This window comes from Panthera tigris, chromosome A3, assembly GCF_018350195.1.
Source record: "Panthera tigris isolate Pti1 chromosome A3, P.tigris_Pti1_mat1.1, whole genome shotgun sequence".
In the NCBI taxonomy this organism is placed as follows: Eukaryota; Metazoa; Chordata; class Mammalia; order Carnivora; family Felidae; genus Panthera; species Panthera tigris.
Window position 1 is genome coordinate 120,435,967 of NC_056662.1, and position 13,718 is coordinate 120,449,684.

The 13,718-nt window shown below is 56.2% G+C and overlaps 1 protein-coding gene across 2 annotated transcripts; it reads right to left on the bottom strand.

The window, feature by feature from the left end:
* Nucleotides 1–1,062: 1,062 nt before the first annotated feature.
* Nucleotides 1,063–13,432, bottom strand: MFSD2B (major facilitator superfamily domain containing 2B). Of its 2 annotated transcripts, XM_042982413.1 has the most exons (14): nucleotides 13,289–13,432; nucleotides 10,243–10,368; nucleotides 8,989–9,113; nucleotides 8,394–8,517; nucleotides 8,025–8,103; nucleotides 7,812–7,942; nucleotides 5,533–5,623; nucleotides 5,298–5,419; nucleotides 4,779–4,862; nucleotides 4,389–4,469; nucleotides 4,049–4,158; nucleotides 3,524–3,667; nucleotides 2,942–3,115; nucleotides 1,063–1,825 (listed from the first exon to the last, which is right to left on the bottom strand). In XM_042982413.1, the coding sequence occupies exons 1-14, from the start codon at nucleotides 13,379–13,381 to the stop codon at nucleotides 1,801–1,803; spliced, it is 1,509 nt and encodes a 502-aa protein (XP_042838347.1). In that variant the 5' UTR covers nucleotides 13,382–13,432; the 3' UTR covers nucleotides 1,063–1,800. The 2 variants fall into 2 exon arrangements, with proteins under 2 accessions (XP_042838347.1, XP_042838346.1); XM_042982412.1 differs by lacking the exon at nucleotides 13,289–13,432 and having other exon boundaries at nucleotides 8,394–8,572; nucleotides 10,243–11,709.
* Nucleotides 13,433–13,718: the final 286 nt, after the last annotated feature.

Here is a 13,718-nt window from a genome sequence, read left to right on the forward strand (position 1 = left end):
TCTGCTTGAGGCTGCACTCCTGGGAAACAGGTAACAGAATTCGGCACAAGCTTCTGATCCTACCTGAATTGCCCATCTTTCCAAAGCACGGCATGATAACATGGGAGAAACTTTACCTTGCCTTCTGTCTTAGCAGGTACTGTTCCCCACAGCCAGTGATTTTCCACTGTTGAGAAACTGGGTGTGTGTGTGTGTGTGTGTGTGTGTGTCTCCGTGTGCAGCCAGGGGTGAGCAGAGCTTCCTGGCAGCCCCTTAGGCAGATGGACAACGAAGAGAAGCCGAACCCAGCTCTTTCCCTGACGCCCTGTGACCTCAATGATCACCTACCCATGTCAGTGTCACAAGCAAGGGCAGAGAGTTCAGGCATCATATAGACCAGGTCGCACTGTGTACTCTCACTCTGAGGTCAGGTTCCTTCTCGGGCTACAACATTTGTGGAAGAAGCAAGGCGTTTCATGCTTTGAGGGGCAGACCGTCCCTGAATGTGAGTCTGAGCTCTGGCAGTGTTAGGGGTGACTCTGGAACCTAAGAGGCAGTCAAAGCTCTAAAGAGGAAGTGGAAGGGGGCCTACCCCTGCTCGGTGGGCTTGGGAAAGCTGACCCCATGGAGGGGACAGAGCAGGGGGCTGGGAAGAAATGCAGGGGGCAAGTCTGCACCTCCTGGTCACCTCTTTAGGTGTCTGGGCTTTTCAAGGAGTTGCTGGGGCATCAGAACCCCCATGGGTTCCCCAACACCTCTGCAGCACCCCCCCATCCCCAGCCCACACAAGCCACTGTGGCCTGCTACCCTGACTACTCTAGAGTCTCAACTTTTTATCTCCTCCAAAGCAAAGGAGGAACCCATGCCCCAGGTGGCATCTCTGGCCTGAGGAAATGCAGAATCAGGGATATAGGGCTGAGGACACACAGCCAGGGGCAGTGACGTCAGGCACCCTCCCCCTTCCCTCCTTGGGCAGTGGTTTCCCAGGAGGTGGGATGAGAGGGCTGGCCACAGTCATATTTTACAGAATCAATAGAAGATAAACCTTTTAATTTTTTTTTTTTTTGAAAAAATAAACCTCAGTGGATCTTTCTTCCTCAAAGATATGGCCTTTAGAAAACTGTGGTCCCTGTGCTTTTTATAAGATACCATTTCAAAAAAATATTTCCACAAAAAGAACTTTTGTTCATAAAAATGATTGATCTTTGATGGCTCCATATCAGTCTGTGTCCATTTCCAGAAACAGTGTTATCTGAACAAAAGGGAAAGGCTTGAGAAACGCCTCTGGCGGCCTGCTCAGTCTCCTCACCCCACCGCTGTCCCCATGTGCTCCCTCTGGGGTCTGTTGGCCTCAGTGCATCTGTCTGTGTCTCTCTTCGTGACATCCCCAGCATGTCCATCTGTCCCCACTCTGCCCATTCGTGCGATGTCTGTCAGCCTCTCTCTCCGATGTCTACCGGAGTGTCAGGAGGAACAAGAGGTCTGTGTGTCTGTCCTGTCGGGTGAGCAGGTTGTGGGCTTCCTTTTTCCAGGAATAGCTGCTATTGGGATGCTTTCCAGGTCAAGGTTACCTAGAGCTGAGTGGTCAGGGGCACAGGCCTATCTGACCTGGTCTGTGGTCAACAGGCAAGAAATGACAGCTGAGGGAACTGGAGACCAGGCTGGTCCCTTCAGGAGATGTCACTGAAGACTCCATATCCCAGGGGAAAAGATGGGTCGCATGTAACCTTCGAAGTAAGTGTGCTAAGGGGCAGAGAAGAAAGGAACGTCGAGCCCAGAAGATGCTGGCTCCTGCTGTTCCAGCCCACGCAAGCTCAGACTTCAAGCAAGGGTGTAGCTGGTCCGCCTGTAAAAGGAAAAGGGGCCAAAGAGAAAGATGAGGGTGGAAGGGGACTCTGTCCTGCCATAGACCCCACGCCCGATGGAAGTGGCAGGTCCCTGCCGTCCTAGCAACTCCTCCCCTTCACAGCCCCTTGGGAAAAGCTACAGCCCTTGTTTCCCCAAGTCCCCCCAACAATTCCCCATGTGCATGTCACTCCGAGTGTGACATGTGATCTCAGTGTTACTCGGCCCAAGTCTGAGCCATCCACACTGAGAATGAGGGACGGATGACAATGCCACTTCCTGCCAATCCTGTACAGTCCAATGTATGCACACGTGCTCAAAGTTCTGAGTGTGTGAGCATCTCCAAAAATGCGGCCACGTGCTCGTGAAAGCCACTGGGCCGGACGTGTTGACGCTGCAGCACCAGCTTGGCCGTGGCCTCTGTGCTGGGCTTGGTTCACGGAAGTGAATAAAACACAGCCCTAGCCGTCCAGATCCCCCACAGTCCACTGGGAAGGCCAGCCAGTGGGTATCTCATCCCTGTGCGGAGGGATCAGTGCTCGGAAGTGGGAAGGACAAGGCTCAGGGAGTGGTTCAGCACAACCTGTGGGGGAAAGAGTAGAAGACAACCCAGCTTTCAGCTCCCAGGCTAGAGGATGGTGCCATCACAGGAGGAGGAGCCTAATGGGGGAAGAAGATGAGTTCGGCAGTTCGGGGCTCATCAAAACTGACTCCACACTGGTGGGACATCAGGAGGAGATGTGCAAATCAGAGCCCGCCATGTGGTTCCGGAACTTGAAGGAAGTCCAGGGGGGAGGGGCAGCTTTAGGAGTCACGGGGCACAAGAGGTGCTTGAGATCAAGCAAGTGGATGAGGTGAGGGGGCCAGGGGCTGAGAAGGGAGCCCTTCCACACCACCCTCTGACAGGTAATCGAGGGAGGGAGACTGAGAAGGGATGAGCAAAGCAGCTGAAGAAAATCCAGGAGAAGATGGCATCACCAAAGCTAAGTGCAGAGTCTGCAGAAGCAGGAGTGCTCAACCGTGTACGTGTCTCGGGGCACCTGCCGACCGGTCAACCTCACACCAGTGGATGTTTGTGCTTCCCTGCCTTGTGTACCCGTGTGCATGGGGTGCCCACCTCTGAAGGCTCAGCCGGCGGGAGTTCTGGCTGGGCACCTTTGGAGTGGGGCTGACCATGAGGATGCACAGACCGGTGAGGATCATGCAGGTGGGCACGGCGCCGATGAGGACCTTGAGGGTCACCACCACCTGCTCCGCCTGCTTGCAGGCTCCTGCCTCATACCCCGCAAACCTGGAGACACAGCATCCCACGCGTCCAGCTCAGATCTCATGGAGCCCGGCTCCCTGCAGGAGGGGTCCCAGATACCCCACCCCCACACTACCCTGAAATTTGGATTCACTTCCTGGCCAGATCAGCCTGATCATGGCGGAAGGGAGAGTTGAGAGGATGGGCTGGCCAGGGAGGAGCTCAGACAAAACTAAGAATGTGGGGTACAGCCCCCAGAAAGGCCCCTCTCAGTCATGTGCACAGGGCAACCCGAGGCAGGTGGCTCCCCTACACTCTCTAAAGAGCAGAGCTTGGGTCCCTGACTCATGGGTGTCCCCTGGCCCATTAGGGTGGAGAACTCTGCCCTCTTCCTCCCACTCCAGTGGGAGTTAGTCTTTTGTGCCTCTAGTACAGTCCAGCCCTGGGACTCACCCCAGACTGAGAGTGGAGATGCCCAGGGCGCCTGCGCCGGAAAGCTTGGAGAAGAAGACATAGGATGAGTAGAAGATGGTCTCCAGGCCTGGGCCGTGCTGGTGCTGCAGCTGGAAGTCATCCACCACCTCTGGAAGCATGGACCTGGGGGAAGGGGCTGCAGAATTACCCCTTTTGTCCCCTTGGTAGCCATCAACACGAGAGCTTTCTGGGGACAGAGACCAAATCGGATCCATCCTTGGGTTCCTGCTGCCCAGGACCAGGAGTGGCCCACAGGGAGCCAGGCAATATGTGTGCTTGCGTTTCCTCCCTTCCCCCAACACAGCTGCCCACCGTTCCTGCTGTCTGGTGCTCTTTCAGGAGAGCTCCAGCGACTGAGCTGGTGGCCTCCGTCTCCTGCAGGTGGGAGGGCCCTACCCAGCACAGGCTGGGCACAGGGGGCCTGGGACAACAGGTGGATGTGAAAGAGGACATACCCATGAGGAAGGACATGATGCTCCCACCCCTCCCCCTCACCCAGCCTACCAGGGTAGCAGCAAGGACACAGAAATGCTCATGCCAGATACAAAGGCCACCACATACGCCACAGGTGCTGTGGGCACAGCAGCCAACAGGATTGCAAAAGGCACCATCACCTGGGGAGATAGATACACTAGCTGATCCCTCCACCTGCCCCGGACTTGCTCTTTCAGTCCCACATTCACCCGTCTTTACTAATGACCCTGCACCTGGTCCTTTGCTAGGGATCGAAGACAAATACAGATCAGCCCTGCCAGCTCCCAGGAGGCCGAGGCCCCAAGGCCACTTCCCTGACCCCACCACCTTCCCTGAAGGCACCTCGGCCCTTGCTTCCTGCCTCACTCACACAGATCCCAAAGGCCGATGTCTTCTTCCCAAATCGCTGTAGAACCCACTCCCACAGTGGCGTGCTCAGCACAGCTGAGACCTGTGAACAGACAGAATCATCCCAGTCCGGGCCGTGCTGCCAATGTCTTTACCCACCCAGGTTCCAGAAGCCCTGGCTTTTAGGTGGGATGCTCGAACTCCACTTTGCCCCCAGATTGGAACCAGTGGCTATGAACTTTATGACCCCGGACCCAATCCCACCCTCTGCTGGAGCGCAGATGACTAAGATCACAGCAGAGTCCAGAATGTTGACCAGAATTCCGGCTATGCCATGTCTTGTCAAGGACCACATAGTTCCCCAACCTAGGCCCCTGACTGACCCTGCCTCTGCCACCTCAGGACCACTCACCAGGATGGTTAGCACCACGCCCTGGACATGGTCATGTAGCCGGGAGGCATGTGTACAGAACAGGACCAGGTAGCTCTGCTCCACCTGAGGAGACCAACAGGAAGTAGGCTTGCATAGGGAATGGCAGGAACTCAGAAGTCAAGGGCAAGGCCTAGGTCTCAAGTCTGGCCTCTTCTTTGGGACCTCGAATACGGGTTGCTGCTGCCATCATGCAATCCCCTCCCCCACAGAGGACACTTAGCCCTGACACAGGGATGAATAACCATTTCTAGTCCCTCCTCACTCTTGCCTGGCTAGTGGACCTCACCACGCAGATTCTGTCAGGTTCCTAGCATCGGGGCCCTGACCCTCCCAGCCCCACAAGCTCTGTCCAGGTCTCTCTCCTCCGTGCACCAAACTCCCTAGGCCCCGTGCCAGCCACCATTTCTCCCTATTAAAGCCCAACTCTGGTTGGTGGAGCCGGGAGACCGAAGCCGAACATACACAGGGCAGTATGGCTAGAGCCAAGGCCAGAGGTACCTGAATGGCTGCTGAGATGAACAGGAAGGAGATGACCAGCTTCAGGTAAGGTGGGTGCCGGACAGTGAGCACCAGCCCAGCCAGGAAGCTCGGGCCTGGGCCTGAGGCTGGGACGGAGGAGCCTGTGACACAGGAAAGTGACACTTGGGCTTGGCAGAGTTCAAAACCAAAACCCACACCCCAGAGGAGTCCTGTCCCTGCTTCTGCTTCCCACACTCTGATTGCACTCCCTTACCTGGTCGCTCCTTCACCCCTAGGCAGAGCAAACTACTGCACACAGGGTAGGTCACAGCAACCACAGCGGAGGCAATGGAGTAGAGACGAGTCTATGGGACAGGACAGAACTGGGGTGGAGGTGATGTCTCCCACCTACGGAAGAGGGGACACCCCGATGGGGGCAGAGGGACCCTCAGCCCAAGCCCAAGGATGCTGGGTGCCCCTCCTCCCAATCACCACAGCAGGAGATGGAGATCTCAGGGCCCAGAATGGTCCTTCTGCTGCCCCTGTGGCTCCTGCATGAATAGGAGGGCATCCATGCCACCAAGGGTCTGAGCCCTTCCTCTCTCCTTCTCTCTCATTTTTTAAGGCACAGATTTATTGCTGGGACTTCTGCAAGCTAGACCCTGAGGTTACAGTGGTGAATAAGTGACTCCTGCTTCGAGTGTGGAAGACAGACTCATGAGCCAACAGTTACAATATAGTGTGACTCACAATGACACAGACAAATGTCAACAGAAACGGTGCTCCCTGTCACCCAGGGGAAGATATACAAGTAATAAAATATATGTAGACATGCACAGGAGTAACAGTCACCTGCTACAGGAAAAGGTCGCCTCTGGGGAAGGGAAGAAAGAAGGAGGCAGGCTTGGGTGGGCTCAGCACGGTTGCACAGGACCCCACATTCAGGACGGTGCTGGGGTAGGCGTTAATGCTCTGCTGTCACCGTCTTGAAATGCTCGATCATTTTATCTATGAATTCGTGTTTTGTGAGTGAAGTCTGATGGGACGGTACAGCGGGACGTGACGTACCTGAAGCTTTGTGCTTTGGCTCACAGGAGGCTCCACCTCCTGGGGGTGGGGTCTCAGCCTCCTGCTTCCCATTCCTTTGCACTTTAGGCTAGGCCAACCCAAGGCCCCTGTCATCCGCACCCAGAGAGTGACCTGGTACCTTTGGGGAGGGGGCCTGTGGAGGCCTGAGTGGGGGGTGAACATGCATGTGGGTGGAGTCAGTCTGGGAGGGGCAAGGCCACCACCTCTGACCCTCAGCTGGCAGCGTCATGATGGGCCTGAGGGCAACTTGGTGGGGCCCCTCATGCACCTGGACCCAAACAATCCCTCGGTTAGGGCGGTGGGCCGTGGGAAGGACAGACTGACTTCCCTGCTGTCTCTGGAGCCCCGTGTTTTCATTTTGCACTGTAAAAGGCAAATTTCGTAGCTGGCCCTGCAGATGGGTCTGGGGATGGAAACAAGGGACTTCATTGTCATGTCTCTTCAGTGGGCACTGGGCCAAGATGTGCTACTATTCTCCTCCCATTGATTCTCAAGCCCGGGTGGGGGGCAGAATCCCCTGGAGGGCTTGTTCAAATATGGACTGCTGGCCTCCTCCCAAAATTTGTAAATCGGGGTGGGGTCCAAGATTTGCCTTTCTAACAAGTTTCCAGGTGCTGCTGCTGCTGCTGCTGTCCAGGGACCGCACTTTGAGAACCAGAGCTGTATAATTTTTTTTTGTAAATCTGACATATTTATTAAACGAGCTGGCAAACAAGAAAGACGCAGAGAAAAGCAAACCCGGGGAGGAGCAACCTGTGCCAGGACCTGAAGGTGAGGGCCACCCATGCTGGAACTCCTTTACAATGGCCACCTGACTGTGCTGGGGGAAGGGCTGGAAGCTGGGGTGCCCGTGTGGGAAGCTGTTGCAATACTGGGGTGACCGGGGAGATGTTGGTGTGTGGGCCAGGCTGGAGCAGGTGGGGATGCAAGGTCATGACCTGATTCCAGATCTGCGGCCTAAAACACGGAGAGGAGTTGGTAATGGGCTGGAGCGGGGGGGGGGGGGGGGGGGGGGGGGTGGGGGGGGGGGTAACGATTGAAGAGAGAGGACTAAATGATGGCTCCTGGGGTTCCGCTGGATAATGGTATCACTTGCTCAAGGGAAAAGTCGCTGAACTTGATGGATAAAATAGATGCATGTCCCTTAGTTGCTGAAGAGAGATCTGGTTTGCAGGGAGAGGAAGGGGGACTGCTCCCAGGTCTCCCTTGTCCTTGCACACCGGGGGTGAGGCTGGGGGTGGGGGCCACCTAGTCAGGGCTGAGTGGGACAGGCCACAGGAGACGCTTCCTCCCAAGCTCTGCAGGGACGTCAGACCCTCTCCTCTGCCCCTCCCTGCCTGTGGTCCCTCTCCACCCCTCTCCCCTCTTGCTGGTCTGCTTTAGAGGGAGGCAGGACGCCGAGTCCCGCCGGAGGAGCGGGAGGGAGCGAGAAGCGAGCGAGGACAGGGTGGCGTGGGCACTCACCGCGTCGGGAGAGACGGCGACCGGTCCGGGGAGCGCGGCGTCCTCGCACCTGTGCGGCCCGTGGGCGCCCGACACGATGAGGCCGTGGACGGCGGCCCCTATCAACGTCCCCGCCATCTCCATGGTCATCCCTGAGGCAGAGCGGCGCCAGGTGACCGGCGCTGGCGGGCCCGGGGGCGGCGGCCTCCCGCCCGATCCCACGCCCGCACTCACGGTATGCGGTGGCCGAGTCCCGCTCCCTCGGGCAGGGGGTCAGGAGCATGGTGAGCGCCGCGTAGGGCACCTGGAAGAACTGGGCGCCCAGGCCGGGCTCAGGCTGGCCCCCGCGGCCCAGACGCAGCCTCTGGGGGCCCGGGACCACAGCCCCCAGGCCCAAGCCGGTCCCTGCAGCAGGCTGGCACTGCCAGGCTGATCCCCTGTAGCCCAGAGGAAGGGGCGTAGGGCTGGAGGGGTGAGCAGGTGCCAGCAGTGGGGCCCTCCAGGACACCTACCCTCTCCCCTCCACACAGACTTCACAGTGGCCAATGGCCCTCTCTGGGGTTCCCGGAGTCCAGGCCCCGGGCAGGGGAGCCACTTGCTTACCGTGGCCAGGGCCTGGAACAGGGAGTAGAAGGTGGTGTACCAGAGGCCCCGCAAGCTGGTGAAGGGGGGCAGGAACCACAGGAGGAAGTAGGCCGTCGTGATGAAGGGCGTACAGCCCAGCACCCTGTGGAAGCACAGCCGAGGTAGGGCACCAGGACAGGGCGACTCTAAGGGCAAACCTGGAACAACCAAACCCCTCTGGGCAGAAATCCTCCGTCCCCAAGAGGAGCCCCGGGCTGGGTCTCTCAGGGTGGTCGGGGGGAGGTGGCGGTAGCCTGCAGTGTGGGGCCATTCACTGCAGAACTCTGGGCACTTGGGGCCTCCACTTGCCCATTCTCTGTATCCAGGCCTTCCAAGGCCTCCAGCCCACCCTGGCCACAAGTAGACCCCTAGATCTGGCCTGGAAGCCTTGGAGGCTTTGTCCAGCCCTGCGCCACCTGGTGAGGGAAAGCCCCTAGGAATATCTCTGAACTCCTGCATGGCTCAGCCTGACCTACTTGGGTACCAGCACCTATTACTGTCCTGTCCTCTAACCATCCACTGGCTTTCCACGGGGGCTGGGAGCCAGGATCTGTGGGGCTGTGGGGCCGCTCACCAGGGCATGAGTCGTCCAGACCCTGTCCTCCTACTTCTGTTGATGAAGAACCCAGCCACAGGGTCAGCAGCTGCCCCAGACACCTTTCCTCCAAACAGGACAAGTGACACCTGGGCAGCAGGGATCTGAAAAGCACAGGTCGGGGGGTGGGGGGGGATAGCCAAGGCCCCGCAGCGTCAGAGAGGGGTGTCTGGGCCTGCCCACCTGCCAGGAGAAAGTGCTGGCAACCTGGCAGGGGGCAGAACTGTGGTGTGAAGGTCTATTTGGTCTCTTTCCAGGGGCACAAATCCAGAAGGCTCTAAGGGCACGCCTGCACTAGTGAAGAGAGGGGCCAGGGGAGGAGCTGACAGGCACACACTGGCACATTCCCGTTATCACTCATGCCCAGCCACTTCTGGAGGAGGCTTGGTGGCCCTCATCTGAGGTGGCTCAGTGCAAGAAGGGTGACAGAGGTAGGCTTTTTGTTTCACAATGTAAATGTTTTATTCGTTTTTCTGATTACATAAATGACACACTCGTTATAAAAACATTCAAACAGTACAGAAAAATACGAGCAAAGCTCATCTGAAATCCCCCCATCCTGAGACAACTGCCAGAGCATTTTGGTGATCACCTTTTCAGGCATTTATTCATGTGCATTCAGAATTTATAATTTTACCTAAATGAGATCGTATCAGTGTCATTAAAAAAAATCATAGGTACCATATTAGAAATCTTTTTTCTGCTTCCCCTCTGTCCTCCATCCACCATTCCCTCCTATAGCCAACATTAACAGCCTATAGATATCCTTCTGTAATTTATTTTCTCCATGCTTGTATTTTAACCATATATAGTCACATAGACATACTCATGTACCTACATACATGGGGCGTGTCTTTGTTTTGGTAAAATGGGATCAATTTGTATCCTGTTCTCTCAAAGTAACTTCTCTCACTTGAGGGTCATTGCGGAAATCCCTCCAAGTCAACTGGTATGGATCTAGCTCATTCTTTTGAATGGCTACAGAATAGTCCATTATGTGGATATTGCACAACTTATACAACTACTTCTGTATTGTTGGGCATTCATATTGTTTCCCGATTTTTCACTACAAAAAGCCTGCAGTAAACATCCTCGAGGAGGTTGCCCTCAAAGGCACTTGGCTTCCTGTCAGGTGGGGGACAGAAGTGCCATCTGCCAAGTGAAGTACAGGTAGGGGTGGAAGAAGTGGGTACCAAGGAAGATGGGGGGCCCTGTGCTGCTGTCCACACTCACCTGTGCCACATCAAGTAGGAAGAGTTGCAGGTAAAAGGCAGTGGCGCTGGAGGCCACCTGGTTGGGGATCCCACCAATGCCATAGCACACCTTGGTACAGAATGAGAGGTGACCAGCTCTGCTGTCCTGGGGAGAGACGCAGGAGCTAAGCCCCCCACCTGCACGTGCATGCGCGCACACACACACACAGTTCCCCACACCCTCCTGACCCCCATAAGCATCCTGAGGTCCCTATGTCTGGAGGGCTTTTCCAGTAACCTCTCAGTCCTGATTTGCCCTAAATCATCTTAAAAGGAAGTGAGGCAAAGAGGAGGGAAAAAAAGTCCTAAACCATGACCTCTCAAAGATTCCACAGTGGAAGTTCTTCCTTACACTTCCCTCTCCGTGCTTACTGCTACAGTCTGTTTTACTTTGAGTCAGCAAGCCAGAGGGAACTGGGGGGGTCAGGAGGCCCCCAACTTTGCCACCAACTCCCTGTGTGACCTTGAATAGATCACTGAATCTAAGCCTCGTCTGTCAAATGGAACATTCCTGCCAACTTCAAGAGTTGTTTTGATGCACAAACGAAGCCGAGTGTTATTTGCTCCAGGAGCAGAGTTTAATGTTCAGGATTTCTGCCAGCGCTGAACCACTGGCAGCCTGAAATCAGCCGTGGCGAATTTATACCACAGATATCAGCAAACACTACATATCAGAGGTGCTTTCTTTATTTTCCTGGGGAGACTGTTTCCCAGCCCATCACTGAGATAAAGTATTGTTTATGACTCCAAATGTGTGCGTATCTCACAAGCCCTAAGCTATCCAGTGAACTCCAGACTGGAATATTCGACTGCCTACTCAGCCCCACATGGTTGCCTACCCGGCATTTCAGCTAAGCATGGTCAAAACACAACTCCTGATTTCCACCCATTGTCCAACCCAACTCCTAACCCTATTGTCCCCATTGCATTAAACGGCCTCCATGTCCACTCAGCAGATCAAGCCACAAACCTAGGAGCCCTTGATTTCTCTTTCCCAATCCCCCCACCAAATCGATCAGTGGCCTCCTAAATGGCTTCCCTGTTTCTGCTCTCGTTCCCTACTGTCCACTCCCTATGCAGCCGTGTAACATAAATTTGATCATGTCTCATCTCTGCTTAAAACCCTCCAACAGCTTGCCATTGCAGTTTGAATAAAATTCCGCATCCTTCCCATGGGGCCTACAGGAATCCACAGTCAGCCCCTCCCCCCCTTCCCACCTCACTTCAACAGCTCTCCTCAACCATGGTGGCTTCCTTGCTATTCTTCAAAATGACCATGCCCATTGCTGCCTCAGGGCCTTTGCACTTCCTGTTCCTTCTGTCCACAAGGCTTTTCCTCCGAGTTTTTGCAGAGCTGACTCCTTGCCATTCAAGTCTAAGCCTGAATGTCATCTCAGAGAAGCCTTCCCTGACTACCCATGTCTCTCTCTCTCAATTATACTGATATGTTCTCTCATATATCTCATATCATCCCTGCCTCTCCCCACAAGAATATAAACTCTCTGAGAGCATGCACTATAATTTTTTATTCACCACCATGTCCCCAGTACCTAGAGCAATATTTGGCATATGCTCAGTATAGATATGCTGAAGAAATAAATGCCATGAAGACACTATGTAAAAGGCTGTTTCTCCAAAAGATGCTGGGAATCCTTCCTTTTCATCCTTTGCTCAGGGACGTAAGGGGGAGTGGAGGGGACTATGACTTTACCCATTTTAGTATCTTGCGGGACACCCCAAATGGGCCCTTCTGAAGGGAAGTTCTTGCTAGATAAGGGTTTATCATATCCTTTGCACACTCTTCCTGTTCTCAGAAGAGAACCACACACAGGGCAAAATGTGATGTCCTTTTCTGACATTGGTGTGAACATTATTTCAACTTCCAGAAAATTTTATTAACAGGCAGAATCCAACTTGATAGCCCCACTTCACCCCATGGGACTCTTGTTTCCCCCTAAACACTCCTAGCAAGCTTCTGTCACATAGAAGTCACTGGAAAGAGAAATTCCAGCTGAAACTCTCTTGGAACCTTGAGGATGACAGTTTCACCCACTTAAATCACAAGCCTTTCACAGTTAACGGAGCACCGGTTTTGGTGCTAGACTAACTTGGATTCAAATTCTGTCTGCCACTTCTAGGGCAAGGTACGGAAACGTGGCTGGGCTTCACTTCCTCATGTGTAAAACGGGGTAAAAAATACACCTCGGAGGGTTGTTAGGAGAATGTAAGCCTGGCACTTCAGTTTTCCCTCTTGCCATTAATCTCACCCCAAACTTCCCTGGGAAATGAGGGTCTCCAGGGGGCCTCCTTATCTCACTTTCTTTCTTAGGGGCCACAAATCCTTTGCTCTGAGGCGTCTGAGAGGAAGAACTGAGGCAACAAAGGGAAACCAGGTGCAGCGGCGCCACGACGGACCACTGCGCGCGGAGCAAGCAACGGACCTGTGCGTCCAGCGGCGAGCTCGGAGGTCCTAACCCCTCTCCAACACGGCCGGGCAGGCGCCCCGCCCCGGCCACGCAGGAGATGAGGAAAGACGAGGACACCCCTGCCTTCCCACCTGCCCTCCACCCTCACTGGGAAGCCGGCTGCCAGTAAGTCATCTCTGGGGGGCGAGGGCCCAAGAGAGCCTGGTGCCAGGTTTTGAGAGGCTGGCTGAGCCTGCACCCTGTGCCAGGAGCCTGGGGTGAGGGGCAGCCCCGCACACACACCTGAAAGTCCCACCTGCCCGGGGTACAGGGGCGCCCTGGGAAGACCCGGGGTGTGGTGGACAAGAGCCCTAGATTGGGAATCGGGAGCCCAGAGACCCGCCCTGGTCCCGCCAGCCTGGCTAAGACGCACCCAGCGGGTTACTTCACTTGTCCAGGACTCGCGAGCATCTGGCCTCTCGGCTCTCAGCGGTCCGAGTCCACCAAGGGGGTGGGAGGTGGGGGTCGGAAATCTGGAGCCCCGGGCCGGGGCCCCGCGCCCCTTCCCTCCGCCTCCCTCGCGCAGCCCCAGCTCCCCACTCGCCCTCGCCCCGCGCTCACCGAGCCGCGCTCCGAGGTGCGCGCTTCCGGCGGCGTCGGCGGCGGCGGCGCCTGGACGGCCGGGGCCCGGGGCGCTCCGGGAGACGAGGCCATGGCGCGCGGCAGCTCCGCCCGCGGCCGCTGCCCTGCGGCGTTATCGGCCGGCCGGCGCTCCGGGCCCCGCGGAGAGGGCGGCCCCGGGGCCGAGTGGGCGCGGCGCGGCGAGGGGCGGGCGGCGCGCGGGGCGGCGGGAAGCCGCGAAGTGCTGTTTCGTTTCCACAAAGGCGAAGTGCCTTGAGCCCAAATTCGCAGCGGGAGCGGGGGTGGGGTGGAGGGGCGGCCGGGAAGTCCCTGGGGACCGCTCTCCTCGGGGAAGGTCCCGGGGGGAGGGAGAGAGAGAGAGGGAGAGGGAGAGACGGACAGCCAGCGGCGGTTCGCGCTACACCCCTGC